We start from the raw sequence: 25,784 nt of genomic DNA, 5'->3' as shown, positions 1-25,784 counted from the left end.
AAACATCAAGGCATCGGAGTTTAAACAGCTGCATGAGTTCTGGGGAGACAAATCAAACTCAGCCTACAACAGCTTGAATATCAAGATTACCTTGCAGAAGCATCCACCAACTTACATTAAAAAAATAATTTATTGTTAAGAGAAATTCCATTTCTTTCTGTAGTCTTGGCACCAGATAGCAATCTTATAATTCCTCCTCCCACACCTTCCCACTCTTGTAATTCGCAGGAATGTTATTTGTTCTACAGGGTGGTGTTTGAGGAGGTGGGCGTGCAGCGTTGGAGGGGCCCGCCCGCCCGTTGCCTGCGCTGGGGTGAGGACTTGCTCGCCCACCAGCTGCCAGCTGCCTCGCTCGAGCGGCAGGGACCGCAGGGCAGCCCGGCCCTCCCCTGAGCAGCCGGCTATTTTTGCCGCCTTTGAGAGCAGTGTCTATGACAAAGTCTAATTTTGGAACGAGGAGTGGCAGTGTGTGGGATGTTCCTCACTCCCCGATCTGTCACTTTTAGAATTTCCTTCAAGGCGGGCGCCTCAGGGTGAAGGCGGGCTGCGATTTAGCAGGTTTTCTCTGGGGCTGCAGAGGCGGCCCCACTGAGGGTGACAGACAGGCCCCAGAGGGCGGGCTCCTGCGGACTCAGGGGCCCCGAGGACACACAGGCTGGCATGCTAAGTCTGAACTACTCTTCCTCACTTCTTCCTCCTTTGTTCAATGGATTGAGTTACTTCCAAGCTGGGTTTCACACATAAGCATTGCTGGCAAATTTGTAGAATTCAAGTGGGTTTCTTCCACGGTTCTTGAAACCAAATTAATTTATATTCAACCTGGTTTCAAAACCAGCATGCTCTCCTACTTTTTTTTTTTTTAATATATAGAGGGCATCAAAGAAATCATGGAATCAATTTCATTGCTTTTCAGGCATTGAAACTGACCTCTGTATGATGTGTTCTTATCAGATCTTCATGAATCCGTATCCCTTCTAATTAACTGGGTTAATTTATGGATTTCCTAATGTACTACTTAAAGCATTTATCAGCTTTTCCCCCTCCTGAATTAAGTTCTTTTTATAGGATACTTGTGTAGTGCTTGTAAAAGCAATGTGTTAGGTTTTATGGATAATTTATAATAAAACATGAAGAAATCTTTTGCATTTTTTTTTATTTGACAGGCAGAGTTAGACAGTGAGAGAGAGAGAGTCAGAGAGAGAGAGAGAGAAAAGTCTTCCTTCCATTGATTCACCCTCCAAATGGCCGCTATAGCCCGCACGCTGCCAGAAGCCAGGTGCTTCCTCCTGGTCTCCCATGCGGGTGCAGGGGCCCAAGCACTTGGGCCATCCTCCACTGCCTTCCCGGGCCACAGCAGAGAGCTAGACTGGAAGAGGAGCAACCGGGACAGAAACAGAATCCAGCGCCCGGACCGGGACTAGAACCCAGAGTACCGGCACCGCAGGCGAAGGATTACTAGTGAGCTGTGGCACTGGCCTTTTTTGCATTTTTACAGGAGCTTAATATCCAGATAAAACGTTCTGATTTCTACTGTCACTCCCCCTCTTCGTGGAGGAACGACACAGGACCCTGCGCTGTTCTTTCGTCTGCTCGGCCCTCCCCGGGTTTGCTGCTGGTTCTTCCCGGGTTGGCTACTGTCCCTTCCACCTCCATGGAAGGGCGGTTCCCCCTGGCCACTTTCCCCACTTCCGCAGGGGAGCGGCACTCCGCCGGCCGGCTCTCTCGGGGGCTGCACAGGTGTTCCCTCAGATGTTCCCCTTAGATGTTCCTGGTGCATGCCGTCTCTCTCCTCCTTTATAGTCCTCCTCTGCCAATCCCAACTCGGCTGCCCACACGCTGAGTACGCTGCTCTCCTCCAATCAGGAGCAAGTCCTACAGTTTATTGGTTGAACTGGAGGCAGCTGTGTAGAAGCTGTTTTCTTCTCTCCCAGCGCCATATTGTGGGAGAGCAGGTGCATAGAATAAGTCTTAATTCCAGTAACAGTCTAGTCCGAGCTGCTCCCCACATCTACCACTCAAAATATGCAATAATATTGTTCTGTGAGTTTAATTTGTTGTGTTCTCTTTGAAGACTAATTTGCCCTTATTCATCAAAATTAAATTCACACAGCTTTGTACCCATCAGTAGCGCTTTTAGAGATTTAAAGATATACTAGCACAAGCAAAGCTGAGGGGTTCACAAATATTCATTGGCTTAAGGAGGGGAGGAGGAAGATTGCCATTCCTTTATTCTCCCATTCCTCTTTTTAAAAACAGGGTTTTCTTTTCTTTGTTGTCATTTTTTTTAAGATTTATTTATTTATTTGGAAGAGTTACATAGAGAAATATTCCATCCACTGGTTCACTTCCCAGATGGCCGTAACAGCCAAGATGGGCCAGGCCAAAGCCAGGAGCCCAGAGCTTTAACCAGGTCTCCCACATGGGTGGCAGCTGCCCAAGCCCTTGGGCCATCTTTCACTGCATTTCCCACATGCATTAGCAGGGAGCTGGATTGGAAGTAGAGCAGCTGGGACTCAAACCAGTGTCCATAAATGACACTGGTGTTGCAGGTAGCACCTCTGCCTCCACACCACAATGCTGGCCCCTGTTTATTTTTTATTTAAAAACAAAGAGAAAGTTCCCATCTATTTGTTCACTCTTCCAAATGCTTTTAATGGCTGAAGCTAGGGTGGGGCTGAAGCCATGAGCCAGGAATCAATCCAAGTTTCTCATATGGATGGCAGTGACCCAAGGACTTGAGTGAATATCGCTGCCTCCTGACGTCCACATTAGCAGGTTGCCAGGAGTCAGGAGCCAGAGTCGGTTATTGAACCCAGTTCTCTGGCATAAGAGGTGTCTTAACCAAGGTTTATCTCTAGCCAAACGTCTTTTCTTCTTTCCAACAAATAGTTGATGAGCCCTGCTATCCACTGGAATCATCAGGAGTGGGGAATATTGGGCTGCATGGGGCTGGTGAAATCATTTGGTTAGGCCTTGCCAAAGCAACTGAGGGTGGGACTTGAAACTCAATAAATCTATAGCAACCTAATTCTCAAGTTGTTTATTTTGTATGGCTCACGAACGATGTTACAAACTTCCTAATGGCAGAACAGAGGTTCCCCACCCTTGCACTAGGTAGTACATGAGGTGCTGGGGAAATGACTCTAAAGAAGAAGAAATTCTTACTCCTGGGACCTTATTTGTAATGGAAGTGACTAGAGAGAGGTTAAGTGTCTACCAACAGGGAACTGATTATGGCACATGATGTAAGAGGGATTCATGAGGCAGAAATAGAAGAGAATCTATGGTGTAGTGGGTGAAGCCACTGCCAGCGGTGCTGGCATCCCATGTTTGTGTCCTGGCTGCTCCGCTTCCAATCTGGCTCCTTGCTAACGCGCCTGGGAGGGCAGTGGAAGATGGCCCAATTGCTTGGGCCCCTGCACCCACGTGGGATATCTGAAGGAAGCTCCTGCCTCCTGGCTTTGGACCAGCCCAGTCTGGCCATTGAGACAATTTAAGGGGTGAGCCAGAAGATGGAAGGCCTCTTTCTCTCTTTCTCTCTCTTTCTCCATCCCCTTCTCCCTCCCTCTCCCTGTAACTCTTTCTTTCAAATAAAATAGATAATGCTTAAAAAAGAAATAGAGAATAATATGCATTAATGACTACAGGAAGAGTTGTGTGTATTAATGTCAGGTGTCTAAAATAAATGAATGAAGATGAGGCAGAATAATAGGCAGCTTGTGGCATACTCATGTGTGTTTCTATAAGCATAGCGATTATCTTCCAGCAGAATGCACATGTAGGTGTGAGTGATGGCTGCCTTTGGGGAGCAACACTGAGGTCTGAGCGCCTGGACAGGGACTTTTATGTATCACTTTGTGTCTTTCTCTCCCACTTAATTTGTTTAAGCCATAGCTACCTAATTATATTCACAAAGGTAGAGAAAGGTGGTTAACTTTCCAGCTCGGGGCAAATGGAACTGATGCAACTGGTGGGGGAGGGAGGGTCCTCTTGCCCAGAATATATAAAATGCAGGGTAAAAGATAACAAATTAAAAAAATTAAGTGGTTGAGCTTACAAACTTGATAGGAAGCTTCAAGGCAAGGCATTGAGTCTCTGTCTGGGGTCAAGAGCGTCTTCCTGAGAGTTTTATGCCTGAGCTCAGTTTTAAGGTGAACAAGAGTTAGCTACTCAGGTCTGTTGCTGATAAGGAGGAGGAGGAAGTGGAAGAAGGAGGAAGGGAGAGGTAGAGGGAGGGAGGGAGAGAGGAAGGAAAGAAAGAAGGAAGGAAGGGAGGGAGGAAGGAGGGGGAGGAGTGTGCCGGACATACTGCAAGCACTAGATGTGTGTCACAATTGCATCTTCGACGTGACCCTTTTGATGCAGGCGCTATCATCCCATTTTTAAGGTTGAGGAAGCAATGAAGCCAGAACTTAAACTGGAGTGGCTGCTCACTCTAGTGCCGACACTGCAACCCAGCTCAAGGTAAATTGACCAAATTAAGTCACAGAGCATTCAGCAGGAAGTATTTAGAAATTAAAAGAAGCTAAATGGGATTCACCTCCCCCTCAAGATGAGACAGACTCAACTTCATTTGGACAGGGTAGATGCAGGCGAAGCTCAGGCTTCTTCCTGAAATTTGCTATGAATTTGCTCCCTGGATTAAAGAAATGATCTTATTTTCTGAGCACATCCCTCGCAGTCTCATAACAGCATAATAACTTGCACAGTGCAGTGGTGTGTTTAACAGGACTCTCTCCTGCTTGTTACTGGCTGCCTTACCTTATGCAGTTCCTCCCCAGGGCTGTGCATTCCTGTCCCCGTGCTGTGGTTGTTTAGCTCCTGACTGCACAAATTGAACGTTACTAACAATGCAGCTTTGTTTAGGAACTCCAGCACTAACAGTAATGTTTAAGATAGTGGCTCCGTAAGAAAGCAGCCGCTTGAAAGTCTGATGGTGGCAAGACAGTAGGTCAGCTGGGAGATTCTCCTCACCCCTTGAGAGCAGAGGCTCGTGGGTGCCCGTGGTTGGCCATGTGGACAGCGGTCAGTAACGTGGTTTCCTGGTGTCACTCACAGAGACTGGAAGGAGACAGCGACAGGAGTGGTGATGAGGTCTGAGGGCTGAATGGGATCAGTTCAGTGCTGTTTCTACTCTGATTTGAGAAGTCAGGAAATTGGTGATTTATGCATTTCCTTTAGAGGTTGGCATTTTCTATAGAGGGCCAAGAAGTAAATATTTTTGACTTTGTGGGCCACAGATTGTCCCTGCTGCTCTTTCTTTGCCACTGCCTCTTCTTCCTCACCATCTTTATTTAAAGCATGGTAAGATCTATTTAAATCTGAGCCCACACAAAACCAGGATGTGGGCTGCAGACGTAGTTCTCTGATCCCTGCTCTCAACCTTTTTTTCTTAGGCATTAGATACAACTGTACTTACTCCACCGGTCTCTCCTCTCCAAACCATGTGCAGTCACTTTTTCCTCTTAGAGTTTACTGAGGCCCCAAACGGTAATCCCAAAAGCCCAGCCATGGATTCAGAGGTCATTTATGATTTTTAACCAGAATCAGCACTTTTTAGAGATAATAAAGATAATTCAAAGAAGGTTCCAGCTTGTGGTTGCCCCAGCAGACTAAGGCTTTGCCCTGTTTCATGGCTCTTTCTTCCATGGCATTGAAGTTTCAGATATAACCAGCAGTTGACAACCAGAAGCCAGGATGGTGACATCTGCTGTGAAGGGATGAGCATTTTGGGGAGGTCGAGTCAATGATTTCTGCAGAGCTAGAAATTGGCTGCTTAAGCGGTCTCTGCCCAAGTATTAATTATTCACTTATCCAAACACGGAATAGGAGACCTTCTCTGTGATGTAACTATTAAGGGAGAGGTGGCAAGTTATCTGTTGGCTCAAGTTCGGGCAGCAAGCAAACATTGGTCAATGTCTCAAATGGCCAGACCAAGGTAAAGGAATTAAAATTACCAAAGATTGTGGGGAAAGTGCTATAAAGTGGCCCATGGAGGCTGCTTTATGTTTGGTCTACAAGGTATTGGCTCAAATGATCTTTTTTAATTAAATTTGTTCCCAATGTTTGGGAGATTCCACATGAAGTACAGATTTCTATCTTTTGAAATATGAGGATATCTGACAACACCCAGCCTGCCTGAGCTAAAATTTAATATCAGCTGTCATTTTGAGATGGTTCATTCTCTGTGTTTCCTAAGTCTTACCATTTCTTGTTGTCTGAATAACCAGAAAGTTTTACTTATTGGTGCTGCCTCTGTGACTCACGTAGGCATTCGAGTTTGCAACCTCTGGTTTAGGGGAGCAACGTATACTTGGTTATCCAGTATACTTTTGTCAGGAAAATTATGTCCCAGGTTTCCCTTTATACTGAAGGCTGTAGGCTTTGCGGTGGTAGCGAAGGCAGCTCTTACTGAGGAAAGTGTCAGGTAGATGTGCATTCCAAAGCTTAGAAGTGTGTGACTGTGCGTGGTGTGAGCCAGCGGGTGATGCTACAGGACAGTAAACCAGGCTGTTGTATTTCTCAGTCAGTAAGGCAAAAACCGAATGGGAAGCTTTCCAAGGCTGTTTCAGGTAGATCAGAATGGTGACTTTGGGCATTTTTTTTCCAAGCTGGGACACCTTTGAGAGTAAAAGTGGGTTATAGTATGAAGAAAACCGATTAAGTAGCTTATAGAGTTGGATTAAAATGAAAATATCACTCAAAAACTATTGAGATTTTCAAGATGGCAGCAGCAAAACAGCAAACCACCCTTAGGTACTTATCCTTGGGCCCTGTGTGACTGTCCATGTTGTTGGTCCATGAAGCCAGCCCTGATGCAGGATGCCAGCAGGCAGACGAAGGCACTGGTTCTCAATGGGTAGCAGTTTTGCTTCCAGGGAGACATTTTGTGCTACCTGTAGTCATTTCTGGTGGTCAGTCCTGGGGATCCTACTAACATCCACTGGTGGAAGAAGAATTTCCAAGCATACAAGGCAGAGATAAAAACGCAAAGTATTTAAAAGCAAGATTTATTTAAGTCGGAAACCTACAGCGAGAGCGGCCTTGAAGGAGGCTCCAAGAGAGGAAAAACCTAAATGGGCTGGTGGTACTAGGGTTTTTAAGCACAATTTTGGGGAAGAAAAACACTTATCAGCTGACATTCAGTTACAAGGCAAGGATAAAACCCATCAAAAGACCTGATCTGTAATCTTAGCTGCTGAGGGGTGGGATGGGTAACTTGTTTTTTACAGTAAACTGTGAGCTCAGAGGGATGAAATCCGTACTCCCTTGCTATTCTCATGGTAAGATTGGAAGCTCCCAAGGAGTGGAGCAGGCATTTTTGACCATGCTGAACAAAACATTTGGGGGAAGCAAGCATTTTGCACCCTCACTTCCCACCAGGAAACCCTGACTGACTCTTCCCACTAGCATGGCGTTCACAACACACAGTAACCTGGCCCAAATATCAGTGGCGCCAAGGTTCTGCTTTCAGGCTGGGCCAGAATTGGATGGGTCAGTATGTCTGTGATTGGATGTCCCTTCTGAGTGCTGCAGCCTGACCTCCTTTTGCCATTTCGCACTTCATATGCAGTGCACGAGCGATGATGAGGGCCTGTGCCTGCAGTGCTGTGTGGTCCACATGAGCTGGTACATGTGAGGAAGATCTAACAAAGTGTGGGGCTTTGTAATCTGTTCTGATGGTGCCCTTTTTACACAAGCTGGTACAACCTGGGATTTACCCTGAAGCAATGGGGGTAGAAACAGGCAACAGAGGGAATTTGGGTGACGGGGCTGATGGTAGTGGTGTGTTATCCAATAATGGAGCAAGCATGCCCCCATCAGACTATGTGGGAAGACCTCTGCCTTCTGATTAGGCTGAGCCTGCCCACTCAGTTGGAGCTTCGTGGATATGCACAGAAAGTGAGCCGTGCTTACTCTGCAAAGCCAAGGACAGCCAGACAACAAAGCCAAGTTCAACACATCTACATGGTGCTGCTGAGTCTGCCTGCCCTTCCACCATTGCACTCTGAACCTGGGCCCCAGAAGAGCATAAGGTTGGAAACATACAGTGGACGTTTGGCACAATGGTTGTCACTGCTTGGCACATCTGCATCCCATATTGGAACGCCTAGTTCCTATCCTGGCTACTCAGTTTCAGATTCCAGTGCCCTGCTAATGAGCACCCTGGGGTGCAGTAGATGGTGACTCAGGTACTTGGGACCCTGCCATCCACAAGGGAGAGCTGGATGGAATTCCTGGCTCTGGCTTTGGCCTGGCCCAGCCCTGGATGTTGTAGGCATTTGGAGAGTGAATCAGTGTATGGAAGATCTCTCTCCATCTGTCTCTCTCTTTCTCTCTGTGTGTCTCGCTGCCTTTCAAATCAAAGTAAATAACTTGGTGAATTTTTTTAAAGATAGGAAACAGGAAGTCCCTGAGTTCATTAACTGTGAGTCCAGTTGACAGGGTCACTCTGGCCACATGGAATTCTTGCCCTATGCATTCACTTTAAAATTTGCCTTCTGAGCAACCAGCAGCTTTGCTAGGGTATAACCCTCTGGAAGGCAAGAACAAGGCCACATTTTCTGTACTAAGCTCTGTATGCGGTATTGAGAGTAATTGAAAACAATTATTTTACAAGCACAGAGAAAAAGGAAAAAGAAGCCAAAACACCAAATCCAGTAATCCAGTTCCCACCAAAGGCTCAAACAAGGCTCAGGCTCCAAGCTAGTCTCCTTGAAAAGGTCGTGGGAAACTCAGTCTGGGGGGAGGGGAGGGGCTTCTCTTTCAGCGTACAGGTGGGAGAGGATTCCCTTGGTGAGGAGCCATAGAAAATTAGCAGAAGCAAAGGGAGCAGTGATGTTGTTTCATGCATGCGCTGAGAACTCAGATGGCTCTGAATAGATGGATGCAAATCGCTTTCATTCCCCATGAAAATAACCATTTGCGTGCATCTGGTGCTTAGCAAAATACGGCACTGGGAAATTTGGCCCCGAATGGTTGATTTCACTACCAGCCTGCTTGTCAAAGCTCTACGCCACAATGGCGGCATTGTTTTAGCCAGAGTTCTGCTTGCCAAGCCGGGTCTCTTTTGCATTTTCTCCTTAGCAGGAGAGCAGTCTTCCTCTCTCCTGCCCACTGTTTCTTGTTCTCTTTGGTTTTGTGTTGTGCCACGTGGAAGAAGTACGGCCCTGCTTGCTGCATTTCCTTGACAGCGCCATCACGTGTTGGAGGCAGGAATGCCCAGCACTGCTCCCCCAGATGTCAGAACAGGGGGGAGGGGCTGGGGTAAGGGGTGGGCCCTGCCAGACACCTGTCAGAGCTGAGGCAGCCCATGAAGACTTTTGCAGAAGGTTGGGAGAGAGCATGTGTTGGGAGCAAGTTCATTTCTGCTGGAAAGAAGGCCTTGGGGGACAGAGAGGGGTGCGAGGGCCTGGTCGGAATTCTGATGCCCTGTCCCGAGGTGCAGGGGCACTCCCGCCTCGCTGCAGGTTGGACCAGTTCCCATTTCTCTGAGCTTTGGCAGTGAAACTCGGGAGCCTGACATTGTGAAGAGAACAGACACTAGCCCGTCTTTCAGGGTCCTCATAACAACTCCAATACTCCTATGAGAACTACACATGACAGTGGTGGGAACAATAGCCCTGGAATCAGAGCTGGGTCTTCAACTCAGGCTTGGTGCCTTTTTTTTTTAATATTTATTTATTTGAAAGAGTTTCAGAGAGGGAGAGAGTGAGATAGATCTTCCATCCACTGGTTCACTGTCCAGATGGCTGCAATGGCCAGAGCTGGGCAGGCCAAAGCCAGGAGCCAGGAGTTTCTTCTGGGTCTCCCATGTGGGTGCCAGGGGCCCAAACACTTGGGCCATCTTTTGCTGCTTTTCCCAGCAGACTTCGGTGGCTTTTGTGAGTTGCTTTCCCACCCTGAGTATTTGTTCCCTGCTTTACAGCAGGTGTTCATTCTTACCTTACCAGGTGAGACAAGACAAAGCAATTTATTGGTACAGTGCCCGGTACCTACTAAACACAGAAGTTATCTGAACTGCGGCTGTCATTGACTTGCCCTAAGAAAGGTTAAAATGGCAAAGGGAAGGTGGATTGTAGAGGATTCTCGTCACCTTAATGACTGATTTAGTCAGCCAGTGAAATCATCCGTCAGTGATTTAGTCAGGCTTCATTAAGCACCGACTGTGTGCTCTATGTGTATGAGCATCGACAAGACGTCTTTCCTGCCCCAAGGTAGAGGAGCTCTGCTTAGCACAGGGTCTGCTCGCTCTCACAGGGGAGAGGAGGCAGCAGGCCCTGTGAGCACAGCTGGGCTTGCAACGCTCAGCTACCTGTGCACCACAGGGTCCCGAGGAGCAGAGCGACTGTCAGTCACTCACTTGTCGGTGTGCAGGGCCCAGCACGGTGCAGGTTTCTAAAGGGCAGCTCGAGTTCTAAATGGAGGAGACGAGTGAATGCAGGAACCAAGGGGCCAAGTGTGGAATTCGGGGAAAGCAAGGAGGGAAGGGGCTGGGGTCGACAGGCAGGGAGCGGATAAGCAGAAACCTGGTTACCAGGCTGAGTCTAATTGAGGGATAATTGGAGTTGGAATGAGCAGCTCCATCTGGCTCTTTGCTGAGAGTCTGCGCACTGTATTTCAGTTAATTTCCACAACTATCCTTGGAGATGAGGACCGGTTTCTGAATGCTATTTAATTTATTTTTACATAAGCACATGTAGGTAAAATTTAACTAACTGCAAAATTATGATCATATAGATGATGATTAGTGCTGTATTTCTCTTTTCATTATGTGTTTGAACACATCTCTTTTCCTCTTTTGTCCCCTTATTAGCGACTTCTAAACCTTAAGAAGTTTGTGTCTTTCCATGTTTTTCTGTGTACACATATGATCCTACACAGATGTCTCTATCTACATAAATACATAGGCAGACATGCACATAAATACAAAAAGAAGTTGGGAATTTGGGGGCCATTGTTTATGAAATTCTGATCATATTACACATTTAAAAACTACTCCCCGGTTTTCTCAATCAACAATAAATTCCTAATGGAAACACTCCTTCCAAGTCATGTAGTGTAGTTCTAATTTAGGAGTTGGTAAACTATAGCCTACTGGCAACATCTAGCCTGTGCCTATTTTTATAAGTAAAGTTTTATTGGAACACAGCTGTGCTCAAAGTTTATTTATATATTTGCTATGGTTGTTGTCACACTGAAACAGCAGAGTTGAGTAGTTGCCAGTGGAGAGTGTGCCATCTATAAAACCATTTACTATCTGGCCCGTAACAGAAAAATTAGCCAGCCTTGGCCTTGTTCATTCTTTGTATTGCCTGTATGCCATTTCAGGGTTTTGATGTAATGTAATTAAGTCTGATTGTGGGATATCAGATGTGTGTTGCCGTTAATAAGATACTAAATTAGGAGGTGCATCTGGCCTTGTGGTTATACGACTTTGCTTGGATGCGGGCATCTCCTGTCAGAGTACCTGAGCTTGAGTCTCGGCTCCATTTTTGATTCCAGCTTCCTGCTAATGTGCACCACAGGAGGCAGCAGGTAATGGTCCAGGCGTTTGGGTCCCTGCCACACATGTGTGAGACCTGAATTGAATTCCCAGCCTTGGCTCGGCCGGCTCAACCCCAGATGTATGTGGTGAGTGAACTAGCAGATAAGAGATCTCTCTCTCTCTCTCTCACTCTCTCTCAAATAAAAACTAAATAAATATATGAAAATGAAAAAATAACAATACTAAGCATCCATATAGTGTTAGCTTTATTTAACTGACTTTTTAAACTAAAGTTAACTGAGTTTTTTTAAGATTTATTTATTTATTTGAAAGTCAGAGTTACACAGAGAGAGGAGAGGCAGAGAGAGCGAGAAAGAGAGAGAGAGAGGTCTTCCATCCAATGGGTCACTCCCCAGTTGGCTGCAATGGCTGGAGCTGCGCCAATCCGAAGCCAGGAGCCAGTAGCTTCCTCCGAGTCTCCCATGTGGGTGCAGGGTCCCAAGGACTTGGGCCATCTTCCAATGCTTTCCCAGGCCATAGCAGAGAGCTGGATCAGAAGTGGAGCAGCTGGGACTTGAACCGGTGTCCATATGGGATGCTGGTGCTTCAGGCCAGGGCACTAACCTGTTGTGCCACAGTGCTGGCTTCTTAACTGAGTTTTTAAACTCAAGAGTAGGAGTGCTGAACTGTGGGGAGCAACTCGGTCTAGACTAAGTTACTGGAATTAAGACTTATTCTATGCATCTGCTCTCCCACAATATGGCGCTGGGAGAGAAGAAAACAGCTTCTACACAGCTGCCTCCAGTTCAGCCAATAAACTGTAGGACTTGCTCCTGATTGGAGGAGAGCAGCGTACTCGGCGTGTGGGCAGCCGAGTTGGGATTGGCAGAGGAGGACTATAAAGGAGGAGAGAGACGGCATGCACCAGGAACATCTAAGGGGAACATCTAAGGGGAATATCTGAAGGAACACCTGTGCAGCCCCCGAGAGAGCTGGCCGGCGGTGTGCCGCTCCCCTGCGGAAGTGGGGAATGTGGCAGGGGGAACCGCCCTTCCACGGAGGTGGAAGGGACAGTAGCCAACCCGGGAGGAACCAGCAGCAAACCCGGGAAGGGCCGAGCAGACAAAAGAACAGCGCAGGGTCTAGTGTCGCTCCTCCACGAAGAGGGGGAGCGACACTGAACTAGAGTATAATTATTTGTTTAAGTTGTATTAGGCTTTACTGTTTTTTCTTCCAAAACCCTGGTGTACTTTGTATTTGATTTGTGGTATTAGTAGGACCATTTCATGGAGGAGGAACCTGAGGCTCAGCGGTTCGTAATTAGTAACCCAGGATGGGAACATAAAGTCCTAGACTTGTACCCAGTGGGAACTGAGAAGAAGGGATAGATTGACAATTCCTTTCCAAGGTCAAAAGCGCAGAGCTGCTAGGGCCCGGGTGTGTGTATATGGTGGGGTCGGAATGACAGGGTGAAGGAAGGAAAGTGAAGACTCAGGGGGTCTCCAGCTGTGTGCCAGGGCCCCTGCCTGGCCCATTAAGCTGCAGATTACTCAGTGGTGGGTGCCACCTGTAGGTCTCGGCAGGTCTGGGGTGGGGCCTTGGAATTCTCATTTTCTTTCTTTTTTTTTTTTAAAGATTTTATTTATTTTTTTAGAGGCTGAGTTACAGACAGTGAGAGGGAGAGACAGTGAGAAAGGTCTTCCTTCTGTTGGTTTACTTCCCAGATGGCCGCAATGACTGGAGCTGCACCAATCCAAAGCCAGGAGCCAGGTGCTTCTTCCTGGTCTCCCATGCGGGTGCAGGGGCCCAAGGACTTGGGCCATCCTCCACTGCTTTCCCAGGCTGGAAATCCCAGCAGAGAGCTGGATTGGAAGTGGAGCAGCCAGGACTAGAACTGGTGCTCATATGGGATGCCGGCTCTGCAGGTGGAGGATTAACCTACTGCACCACAGTGCCAGCCCCTGGAATTCCCATTTTCAATAGGACTCTGATATTGCTGGTCCAAGAGTCACACTGTGAGAACCACTGCTCTAAAGTGCCCCTGGAAAACAATGGTGTGAGTTTTCAGGATGTGTGACGGTCTCAGGAAGACAAGGACTAAAGCAGGAGTTGGAGGGCATCACATGGGCTTTGTGCTTCCCAGGAGACGATCTAAAACCTGGTGCCGAGAACAGAGTGTCAATAGTGGCGCAGTTTCTTGCTTGTCTAATCATAGGGTCACCGACCAGTCATTACGAGGATAGCACCAGTGTGTGTTCATGAGGTTTTGTGTATTTAGAGGGAAGTGTAAAGTTAAGCTTTCTCACTGGAGAAAAGTAGATCCCATTGTGAAAATACTGTTCCTTTAACTCGAAGGCAGTTGTGCCTGTCCAAGCTAGTGGGAGGGAGAGTGCGCAGGAACCACTCCGCTGGTGCCTGCACGCCTGGAGATAACCGGCCCTTCTCATCAACCGTTTGTGGCCTCTCGGAGACTACAAACCTTGCTGGACACCGCCTCTGGCCCTGTTCCAGAGGAGTTCGTTGCTGCTGCTTAGCATAGCGATTCACGTTTTAACCAGTTTGTATTCATTACATGAACCAAATTCATCAACAAGAGCCCCAAAGAATGTGGCGAGTGTATTTATAAATTACGCCAGCACTAAACCACACCCGATGCATTGGTGAGAACTTTATGAGAGTATTCTTTTAAAATATTTTCGTTATTTATTTTGAGAGGTAGAGTTACAGACAGAGAGAGGGAGAGACAAAGAAGTCTTCCATCCACTGATTCATTCCCCAAATGGCCACAACGGCTGGAATTGAGCCGATCTGAAGCCAGAAGCCAGGAGCTTCTTCCAGATCCCCTACATGGGTGCAGGGACACAAGCACTTGGACCATCTTCCACTGCTCTCCTAGGCCATAGCGGAGAGCTGGATAGGAAGAGGAGCAGCTGGGACTTGAACTGGTGCCCATATGGGATGCTGGCATGACAGGTGGAGGCTTTAGCCTGCTACACCACAGCTCCAGCCATAAGGGTATTTGATCAGCCTCGGAAAGAGACATTTGTCAGACTTAGAAAATAGATTGCATGCTACACAAGGATGCTACACATGCTTGATTTTGAAAGTCTTTCTTAGAAAGTTTATTTTCTCAGACCATGTTCTCTTTAAAGGGAGAACATTTGGTCTGGATTTTATCAAAATAAACTTAACATTTTAAAATGAAGTTCAAAACATATTTACTATTCATGAATTACTTCTTTCGAGTTTGAGATTTGAAATTGGTTGTTTCTTTAAGAATTCTTTTCTGGTCTCCCTTTAACTTCCTCTGTGTTTTTTTTTTTTTTTTTTTTTCCCTAGTGTCTTTTAGAGAAAGCCAAAGGGGTTTGGACTGGGGCTGGACATTTGCCTGCTGGTTAAGATGCCCATGTCCCATATGAGAGTGCCTGGATTCAATCCCCACCTCTGGCTCCTGACTCCAGCTTCCTGCTAACGCAGACCCTGGGAAGCAGCAGTGATGGCTCAAGTAATTGCATTTCTGTCACCCCCATGGGAGACCTGGACTGAGTCCTGGCTCTTGGCTTCAGCCCCAGCACAGCCCTGGCCATTGCAGGCATCTGTGATGTGGACCAATGATTAGAAGCTTGGTCTCTCTGTCTTTCTCTGAGCCTCTCAATCACATTTTTAACAAACTTAACCAAAGGGGGAGGGGTGGGCTGAAGATTGGAAGGAGGACGTGTAGAACCCTGAAGTGTTTGTAAGGGGAATATCTCTCTTTTCTACGAGCCTGTTCTTGGGATAGTGAGGTCCTTAACTCTCCCTCAAAGCCTTACTCAAAGCCTTACCTTTAAACTGAATGAAAGGTGTACTTTGCAATGCATTACCTCAAGATAAAGCTTTCAGATGAAAAGATTTCATTTGCGTATGGTGTAAACTACAGACAGTGCCCGAGAATGTCCTCTGTGAAGTCCACCTGCTTGACGTCCCAGAACCCTGTTTACATTCCCAGAAACACATTACCAGATGCTTCTGCATCCTTGCAGAATATGGATTCCCTATGAGATGTAAAACATGTCCACTGATTAATAAACCCATTCTTTCTACAAATATGAGTTCAGTCCTCTGCTGATCCATGGAGGATACAGTCCAGTGTCCCTGGTGGGTGCCTGGAAGTGTGTATCACACTGAACCCCTGCGTATGTGTATTTTTTCTAAGATGAACTTTATGTTAGGCACAGGAAGATAACAACAGCAACAACGGGTAAAAAGTAGAGCAGTTGTAACTTGTGCTATAGTAAAAGTTATTTGGCACTTAGGAATTATTTATTTCTTTAATTTTCCATGTATTGTTTTAGATTGTGACTGACTGCGAGCACAGCAGAGAACAGGAACTAGTCCTTATTCCCCAGGAGTTTACTCCACTGTTGTGAAGGGAGGCAGCCAATCAGCAAGCAGCGTGTAAACACAGATTAAGAGCTGCTGGGTGCTGTGAAGATGACCATGTAAAGCAGCAGAGGGTGAGGATGAGGGACAAGCCATGAAGCTTCCCCTAGGCCAGTTGTGCCAAGGCCCTGAGATAGCTCTGTGCTTTGCATGTTGGTGTGCGAGAAAGCTGGTGATCTGAAAGCAGACTACTTGGGAAGCCTGAGTAGGAGATGAGTCCTAGAAGTCAGTTTTCCAGGTGTCACAGCTGTGTGTGCCCATTGTAAGATCTTTTTTTTTTTTTAAGATTTATTTATATTCTTGAAAGTCAGAGTTACACAGAGAGAGAGGCAGAGAGAGAGAGGTCTTCCATCCCATGGTTCACTCCCCAGATGACCACAACGGATGGAGCTGCGCTGATCCCAAGCCAGGAGCCAGGAGCTTCTTCCGGGTCTCCCACGTGGGTGCAGGGGCCCAAGCACTTGGGCCATCTTCTACTGCTTTCCCAGGCCACAGCAGCAAGCTGGATCGGAAGTGGAGCAGCCAAGACTTGACCAGCGCCTATATGGGATGCCGGCATTGCAGGCATGGCTTTATCCACTACACCACAGCACCAGCCCCTCATTGTAGGATCTTACTGCCGGCTCACTCACATTGTCATATGCTGATTGGGATCAGAAGCTGAAATTTGTTCTCTGAGCCTCTGTATGTGTTTGATTGTATGTGTTGCTTTTCTGTTTGTTTTACATTTCTAAAGCCTCTTCCCTTGAGCCAGAAACGTGTCACTTGCTTAGGATATAAAAGAAAGTGTGAATGTTTCTGTAATGACATTGATCAGAAACTCTTGTTAAAGACAGTAGCAGGCTGGCACCGTGGCTCACTTGGTTAATCCACCGCCTGCGGCGCCAGCATCCCATATGGGCGCTGGGTTCTAGTCCCTGTTGCTCCTCTTCTGGTCCAGCTCTCTGCTGTGGCCTGGGAAGGCAGTGGAAGATGGCCCAAGTGCTTGGACCCCTGTACCTGCATGGGAGACCAGGAGGAGGCACCTGGCTCCTGGTTTTGGATCAGTGCAGCACCAGCCGTAGCAGCCATTTGGGGAGTGAACCAACGGAAGGAAGACTTTTCTGTTTCTCTTTCTCACTGTCTATAACTCTACCTGTCAAAAAAAAAAAAAAAAAAGACAGTAGCACTATACAGGGCTGATGTTATATAGGTGAGTATTGCTGACATTAGTAGGACCCCACCATGTGTCATGTGTATCCCAGGAAGCAGCTGCAAGACAAGAACTATTCTCTTTCTTTTTCTTTTTTGTTTTAAAGATTAATTTTATTTATTTGAAAGAGCTACATAGAGCTGTAGAGCCAGAGATAGAGAGAGAGAGAAGTCTTCCATCTGCTGGTTCACTCCCCAAATGACTACAACAGCCAACGCTGCACTGATCCGAAGCCAGGAGCCTGGAGCTTCTTCTTTCTGGGTCTCCCACACAGGTGCAGGGCTCAAGCACTCGGGCCACCTTCCACTGCTTTCCAGGCCATAGCAGAGAGCTGGATGGGAAGTGGAGCAGCTGGAACTAGAACCGGTGCCCATATGGGATGCTGGTGCTGCAGACCAGGGCTTTCACCCTCTGCACCACAGCACCGGCCCCTTCTTTCTTTTGCAATTGGCAAAGCTGCAAAGGGCTTATGGGAGGTCAAGTGGCAAGTCTGGTCGTATGACTCCTTGCGAGTGGCAGATCCCAGACTTCTTTGGATTTTTCTGACTCCCAAGTCTGAGCTCTTACCATAGTGGGAACTCTTCCTAGAGTGGTGGATCCAGAGGTTATCAACAGTGTAAGACAGTGGTTCTTTAACTGTGATCCTTGGACCAGTAAGAGCAGAACCATCTGGGAACTTGTTAGAAATGCACTCTTCTGGGGCTGGGGCTGGGGCTGGAGAAGTGCATTGTAATGACCCCTTCAGGTGGTGTTTGCTAACATTGGAGAGCTGTGGACCCTGGACGCAGAGAGCACAGGTGGATTATGTTTTCAAGTATTTTTCTCGCAGGGAGAACAGAGGCAGAATCTGAAGGCATCATTCAGGAACCTGCTGGAGAACATCCAGGAATGTAGGGCAGTAGGGATGAGACAGCTGAGCCTGGAGTGTGATGGGAGAAAGAAATTATCCCCAGGCTGCTTCCATTGGGAACCCAGTTTTCCTCTTTCTCTCTTGGAATGAGTTCTCCTTTCTGACTCGAATTTTGAACACATTTTATGCTTAAAATTCCATAGAAAATTAGTGTGTATGCATTTGTCATTTAAAAAAATGATTCGTCTATTTAAAAGGCAGTATTACAGAAAGAGAGGGAAAGACAGAGAAAGATCTTTCAATCTTTCATCTGTGGGTTCACTCTACAAATGGCTGCTACAGTTAGAGCTGGGCCAGGCCAAAGCCAGGAACTCCATTTGGGTCTCCCACACAGGTACAAGGCCCCAAGGACTTGGACCATCTTCTACTGCCTTCCCAGGTGCATTAACAGGGAGTTGGATTGGAAGTGGAGCAGCTGGGAGTCAAATGGGATACCAGCATTGTAGGCAGAGGCTTAATCCCCTGCACCACAATGCCAGCCCTTACATTTTGTCTTAAACCAAGAATAATTCAGGCTTGGATGACCCTTGGAAGGTTTTGAGGTTGAGGAGGCATCCGGGTGTGGCTTCTGCCTCTCCTCTGAGCCCTGTGTCACAGTCCAGGTTGAATGAGTGGAAAATCACCATGTGATTTGCAAATGCACAGTTGCTCTTGGCAGAGACCCTGCTTGAGTTGCTCTGAGGAGCACCCTGGGGTGAAGATTAAGTCTGGTAGGGACAGAATGAGGTCCTGAGGTGTGGATCTCTGCCACTGTGATGGTTTGTGCTTGCTGCGAATGGACCCTGGCTGATGTCACACACTCAACATACGGTGTTCACAATGGACTGCGCTAGCAAACAGTTACATCCTGCCGTGCTGTTCAACTTCGCAAAACATGGTACTCTGCAGTGCAAACAGCTGGAGTCCAGAGAAGGGCTGTGTAGTGCAGCGCTGTGGCTGAGCCCTGCCGTGGCTCCCACTCCTGTCCCAGGCTCTTAAAAGATGAGCTTTGGCAGCAAGTAGTGTCAGCCCACTGCCTGTGAAGAACAAAAATCAACCCTGCAGTCAACAGCACTGGGGACAGGGGCACGGCAATTGGTTTTCTTTTCCAACGAACAAGCTATGCAGAGTGGGCTGGTCATTAGAATTATTTTCTCTCCCAAGACGGTTGATCTGATTTTCTCATCATTATGAGGTGGGACCTTGTCATGAGCCTCCTGTTCACTGTGAATATTAGGGGATTTTAAGAGGGCTCTTATCGTACTGTTGAGACTATGCTAACAAGGTTTTCCCTCAGGTCTCCCTTTAAATGTTACCTCCCCCTGGAACCATTTGGCCAGAAGTAGCCACCCAGTGATTCATCGTGTCATTTCAGTCTTTAAAAAATTGTGGATGTATTTGAGAGGAACAGAGACAGATAGTGCTATCTCCCAGCCACTCATTCACTTCCCCAAATACCCACAATGACAAGGAGCAGGTTGACTGGAAGCCAGGAGCTGGAACTCAATCCAGAGCAAAGCCAGATCTGAACTCAGCACTCAGATATGGGATGTGGACATCCCTAATCCTGACGTCATGCTTTTTAAAATAATCTGCGAAACACGTAATAGTCAGCCAAGCACTGATCTGCTTTTTCCCTCCAGGGATTTGCCTATCTGAAGCATTTCAGATCGACAGAATAGTATAATATATGGTCTTTGGTAGCTGGCTTTTCCATCTAACACCAAGTTTTCAGGCTCATATATATTGTACTATGTATCAAAGTTTCACTCCTTTTTGTTAATTTGTGTTTACTTTCATTGTCATTCTCAATGCCACCAGAAAACAGACAATGCAGTGCAAACAGCTCAGGTGGAGCAGAGCTCAGATTGTAGCTTAGACGTAGCTTAGACTAGTTCAGACTGTAGCTTAGGCTGTAGCTCAGACTGTAGCTCAGACTGCAGCTGGGATCTCCTGGCCCACTGTCGGCTCCACTTGCCTGGCAGCAAGGTGCTTTTTGTCTGTTCAGACCCGGATCAAGTATGTAGGTTGATGGATTTCTCTGAGATATCAAGTCTCTGGGCAGCAGCAGAGCTCACGTAGGCTGGGTTAGGAAGAGACCTGCATGTATCCCGGCTGTTTAGTGGGAAGGTGGAGTCATCTCTTAGACTTTCCTGAAGCCTGGTCTTAGTGGGATCTTAGGTGATACTGCTGACAGAGGGAACAAGTGTATAGAGTCACAGCCCTCTGCTGTAGGACTGTCCTGAATGGTTGTACATCTGTGCACAAGCGTATCTTCCTGAGTCCTTGTGTTTCTCACTTGAGTAGCAAAGGAGAGTGGAACCAGCGTCTTATTACCATGTCCCGCCACGGCCAGCGATGGCTGTGTTCATTATCCTGGACTGAAGTTTCAGCAAGCATTCAGCCTTGGGTGAACAGTGCTTCTGATTTGCTAGGTGGCCTAGGATTCCCGGTTCGTTAACTCAGGAGACTGGGCAGATGCCCCTGTGGTCCCTCCAACTCCCACAGCCCATGATCCTGTTAAATTTCCCTGACATCTGCAGGCAAGCAATACAGATGGTTTGTGAGTTTTGTTGTTGTTGTTAGTATTTTTTTTTTTGAAAGAGTTATAGAGAGGCAAAGGCAGAGAAAGAGAGAGGGGTCTTCCATCTTTTAGTTCACTCCCCAAATGGCCGCAACAACCAGAGCTTGGCCAATTTGAACACAGAAGCCAGGAGCTTCCTCCCGGTCTCCCATGTGGGTGCAGGGACCCAAGCACCTGGGCCATCTTCTACTGCTCTCCTAGCAGAGAGCTGGATCGGAAGTGGAGCAGCCGGGTCTCGAATCAGTGTCCATATGGGATGCCGGCACTGCAGGTGGTGGCTTTACCCTTTACACCACAGCCCCGGCCCCAGTTGTTAGTGTTCTTTACAGAATTTAAGGACATAGGCTGATAGGGTATTGCTGTGGGTCTGAAATCATATGCAGTTTGCTTTAGGAAGACAGTTTGCTTCTGTTCCCACTAAGCTCAGGGACATGCCTGAGGATTCCTCACCTCACTGACGCTGTGCCTGTCCGTAAGTGCTTTTTCCTAGGCCAGGGAAGCCCACGTTCTCAGGACTGAAGTTGTCACCTTCGGCTGGAAGGGACAAGTCCTTGATAAGCTCCTGCCAGGCAGGGCCCTGTCCAAGAGCAGTGCCCGTGGGTCTGAGGGTCCCTCTCACTATGGCTGTGTGCCCAGCCCCGTGCTGCCAGCTCACCTGTGGCTCATGTGGCGACGTGGCCACTGGTACTGGCCTTTACCTCTGCCTGTGTCACCTGGATTTCCTCAAACCAACATTTCCAGCCAAGCATTTTCCTGCACTTTTTGGTAACCTCGAGTTAGCCTCCCGCCTCACGGGGCTCCAGCCTACCCAGCAAAGGGACGGTGACTGTGGTTGTAGATGGGCATCCGTGTTGAGTGGGCTTCCCGCAACCTGACTTTCCGCACAGCTGTGTCCATGGGAGGGTTTTCAGGAACGGCAGTGTCATGTTAGAGCCAAAGTCCCCAGACTTTACAATCCTGTTTGCATTTTTACTGCTTAAGGTGGAAATATTTTATTTATTGTAACAAAAAAAATCAAACTAGGTGAAAGTGTTTGATTGTTTTAATTCCAGGTAGGCTGTCTCTCTGCTGCTCCAGCTTCCCCAGTTGTAGCCTCTGCCCAGTGGGTGCTTCTGCTGGTGCTGTCCAGAACATTGCGCACTTCTCCTGCCCTGTTGCTCCTATCAGGGTCCAGTGCGGCTCACAGAGATAGATACTGGGACAGTCTCCCCCGCTTGATTCCACCCAAGGACGTCCCAAGTCTTCTCCGGGACTCTTCTCTCGGACCCTGAGCCAACTGAAGGCTTTTCTTGTCATTTTTCTCCAAAGGCAATTAAAATGCTGCTTTCGTAAATTAGATAGTCTTTCAAGGATTCAGGAGGAAATGAGAGCCAGGCTTTGTACTGTTCGCTGCAAAACACGGCGCTGGTGTCAGTTCACTCTCTCCCTAAATAAGCCTTCTAAAAATACAACCAAATCATGCCGCACTGCCTTCCTGTATTTTGCAAGTGGTGAATAATTTGAAGTGACTGCCATTCCCCAAGTGTCTTTCTTATATTGACTTTTTATTGTATTACATCTAATCTCTTCATATTAAGAAAATCAAATAACCCGTACCTTAAACCTGGTTCTCTTCTTCCCTTAATTTTCTTGCATTCATGTAAATGAGGTTGAATGTCACCTGAAGCCACCAGCAAATGCCCTTCTGCCCTCCGTCCTTCCTCTGCCTCCCTCTCTCTTTCCTCCCTCCCTCCTTCCTCCCTTCCTTTCTCTATTTCTCTCTCTCTTTCACCCATAAAAATAGCTACAGAATTTCTCTACTTAGTGATTGACTTTTTGACTAGTTAATCTAAGAGGACACTTTTAGAAACAAGAAAACAGTCCTGATACAGCCTAGTGTTTAATTCCATCTCGGTCATGTTTTGGTCACTTTGCTGTTTTGACAGGGACGGGAATTCAGCAATAGTGAATGTAACACATGTAGATGAAATGATCTTTGTGGTGATTTGCTTTAATCTTAATCTTTTGTCCAAGTTTTTTTCTTTTTAGTATTTATTTATTTATTTATTTGAGAAGCAGAGTTAGATAGGGAGAGATGGAAAGAAAGATCTTCCATCCACTCCCCAAATGGCCGCAATGGCCGGAGCTGGGCCAATCGGAAGCCAGGAGCCAGGAGCTTCTTCTGGATCTCCCACACAGGTGCAAGGACCCAGGCACTTGGGCCATCCATATGGGATGCTGGCATCACAGATGGAGGCTTTACCTGCTACGCTACAGCACCGGCCCCTTTGTTCAAGTCAACTCTCCTCAATCTGCCCCTGTGTTTTGTTCTCTGGCGTATGAAGCTGCATATTATTTTGGTTTTAGTGAGCTATGTACAGAGAGTATGCCTTAAGCTGCCAGGTTGACAACATGTGTAGCAGGAGGAATTTCTTAAAAAAAAAAAAAAAGTTCTTTATATGAGCATTGCAATTTGTAGCCATCATCACCATCTCCATTTTTGTCCTTTCCTTATTTTGTGCTAGACAAGATGAAGTAGGCATCAAGTACTGCCACAATCCAAATGGGTAGGCGTTGAACGCAACTGTTTTCCATGCGAGCAGCTAAAATGGCATTGTGCTGGGGCTGGTTTCTGCGTCCCACTGGGTTTCCTTCACAGCAGGAGGTGGAACTGCTTCCTTTCTGTTGGTGTCAGTCTTCCATCCTTGGGTTATCCTGTGCAATTAACCAGGCCTCGATTGAGGGATACTTCAGTTAGCTCATTTTCGCTCATTGCAAATTACATCCCAGTGAAAATCTTGTACAAATCTATATATTTGTGAGTGCATTTCAGAAGACTGAGCAGCATGACTTGATATTCAAGTGTCCAGGAAATCAAATGTTGCCAATAGTCACTTCTTGTGCAATGGCACAATAAAACCATGGCACAACAATGGCTGAGGACAGGGCACTGCAGGGCTGCTCACCTGGCCCTCCCATGCTTACCACTTCCTCATTTTCCTCTTCCTTTTATTCTACCCATCCAGTCCATCCTCCAGGGGTGTGAGATGTCACTGGGTCTGGCCCTGCTGGGGCAACCACAGGTGGGACTCAAAATTCAGTAACTGTAGCAGGCTCATTTTTAAGTTGATCGTTTTGTAAGGTCTGTGAATCATGTTATAAATATCCAAATTGGTGAAAAAGAAATAACGGCTCGTATAATGGAAAGGTCTGGGGCTGCCCTCTGGTTTCAGGTGGGATCCAGGTCTCAGGGGAGCTGGTGAGAGCCTCCCTCTGCTTTCCTGGTCATCCTCTTCCGAGTGGCGTCCAACCACTGTCGCCTTCTCCGAGACAGACTGCCATCGTGTCTGCTGTGTGCCCAGCGACCACTCACAATGCTCATTGATTCTGTTGAGCAAGTATTTCTTGCACACCTACTATGCACCAGTGAGTTTTCTATACCCTGGAGATAGCGCGATGAACATAACAGGCCCTGGACTTAAGTTGCCTCCAGCAATTTTCTCTTCCACGAAGTCCTAGAAAGGATCTCAGGGACTGAGTCTTGTTGGCCTGGCTTGAGTCCCCAGCCCAACCCTGGCTACTGTAGTGAGCTCTGCCACCACGGCGAGAGGCATGGAGCCGAATAGAAGAGGTTTGTCAAAGGAAACTCAGTGCATGTTGCCAGTGGGCGGTAGAATGGAGTCCGTTCCGGCCATCACCACTGGAAATGTGTCTGGATTTGGGGGCAGGCCAGCTCCTTGCTGCTCCGCCGCCCTGCTCTCCCGGCGGCTCCCCGGTCAGTCTCAGAGCAGCGTTGCTTATGCACCTCTCTTCCCTTTGCAGCTCCAGATGAAGATGAGCGAGCGAGCCGCCTCCCTGAGCACCATGGTGCCCCTGCCTCGCAGCGCCTACTGGCAGCACATCACCCGGCAGCACAGCACCGGGCAGCTCTACCGCCTGCAAGGTAAGCGCCACCCACTGGGCGGCAGCTCTGGGGGCGGGGCTCAGCTCAAACTGCTGTTGCACATCTTGCTGGCCAGCCCCCTGCTCCAGAGGCTCAGCTCCCATCAAGGCGTCAGGACACGGGACACTTCATCTCTAGAGCCTGATTCTCAGATATTTTCGCCCACCACCATGTCTTGGGGGGAGTTGTTTGCAAGGTAGGCTCTTGGGCCCTTCTTTGCTGACATCCTGGGTCCTGGGGTGTAGCAGTGTATACTTGTAGCAAACCCTAGACAGGGTCAAGGCAAGGGTATATACAGTTTATAAATCAGTAACTAATAAATCACTCACCTTGTGTGGAGAATCCTTGGTGAACACTGAGCAGATGGGGTGCAGGATCCCTGGCCTTGAGAGAGTATGCATGGGCTGCACCTGCTCTTTGCAAGCAGATCTTTGCTGAATAAACAAAAGCAAGAATGCAGGAGTGATCACAGAAAACAGTGCTACTCTGCCGGGTCACACCAGCTTCCTTTCAGTCCTTTGTTCTGGTTCTCTATTCCCCAATGCTGTGCCCTTTCCCCTGGGCTAGTTATCTCCTGCCCACCTGGGGTCTCCCCTCCAGAGCCCCCTGGCTGCAGGCCACCTTTCACTTTATGATAACTAGGGTGGCATTGATCACTTGATCACTGCCCTTGTGCGGGGAAGCTGGTGACGCTCCCTCCTGCCTGGCCCCTCTCTGCCTTCATCTCATGCTTAATTATGTGGCTGCTGACTTGTGTCTGGCTCTTCCAGGAAGCAACGCTGTTCAGGAGGGCAGGAGAGCTGTGGCCCTTTTTACCCATGTCACCCTCCCGCCCCTCGCATGGAGAAGTCATTCCATTAGCATTCGTTGAGAGCGTGTTACGTTAAGACGGTGTCAGCGGTATTTATCTCTAGTCTATCTGACTCCGTGCTCTGTTCACTGAAAGCCTGGCACACAGCAGACGCTGCACAAATAGATCCCCAGTGCCCGTCTGAGTGGCTGAGTAGCTGGCTGAATTGATGAGGGGTGGACAAAGACTTTCCCTCCCAAGACAGCTGCAGAGTTGGGCTGGATCAGGTTGTCGTGAATACCACTTATTCCCCTTTCAAATTGGAAAATCTTGTAATTTTTGCGATATCATTTTTTGCCATATACATGTGACTGAAATTATTGCTAATAATTACTGCTGGTAGCAATAGGTATATAACATATACCCAGTACTTAAACCATTTTCAATTTTATTTAGTCTCTTTTATTTAAATGTCTTTTTTAAAATAAAAATATATT

The 25,784-nt window shown here is 47.5% G+C and overlaps 1 protein-coding gene across 4 annotated transcripts in view; it reads left to right on the top strand.

The window, feature by feature from the left end:
* DOK5 (docking protein 5) overlaps positions 1-25,784 on the top strand; it is a 158,333-nt gene that overhangs the window by 125,888 nt on the left and 6,661 nt on the right. For all 4 annotated transcript variants that reach the window (XM_008274150.5, XM_008274151.5, XM_089306994.1 and 1 more), the window contains exon 7: positions 24,377-24,497. In XM_008274150.5, the coding sequence (XP_008272372.1) occupies positions 24,377-24,497 (121 nt within the window). The remainder of the gene's footprint in view (positions 1-24,376; positions 24,498-25,784) is intronic.

Source organism: Oryctolagus cuniculus, chromosome 11, assembly GCF_051225735.1.
Source record: "Oryctolagus cuniculus isolate XC-2025 breed Fujian yellow rabbit chromosome 11, ASM5122573v1, whole genome shotgun sequence".
Lineage (NCBI taxonomy): Eukaryota > Metazoa > Chordata > Mammalia > Lagomorpha > Leporidae > Oryctolagus > Oryctolagus cuniculus.
This window is presented reverse-complemented; position numbering and strand designations above follow the sequence as displayed.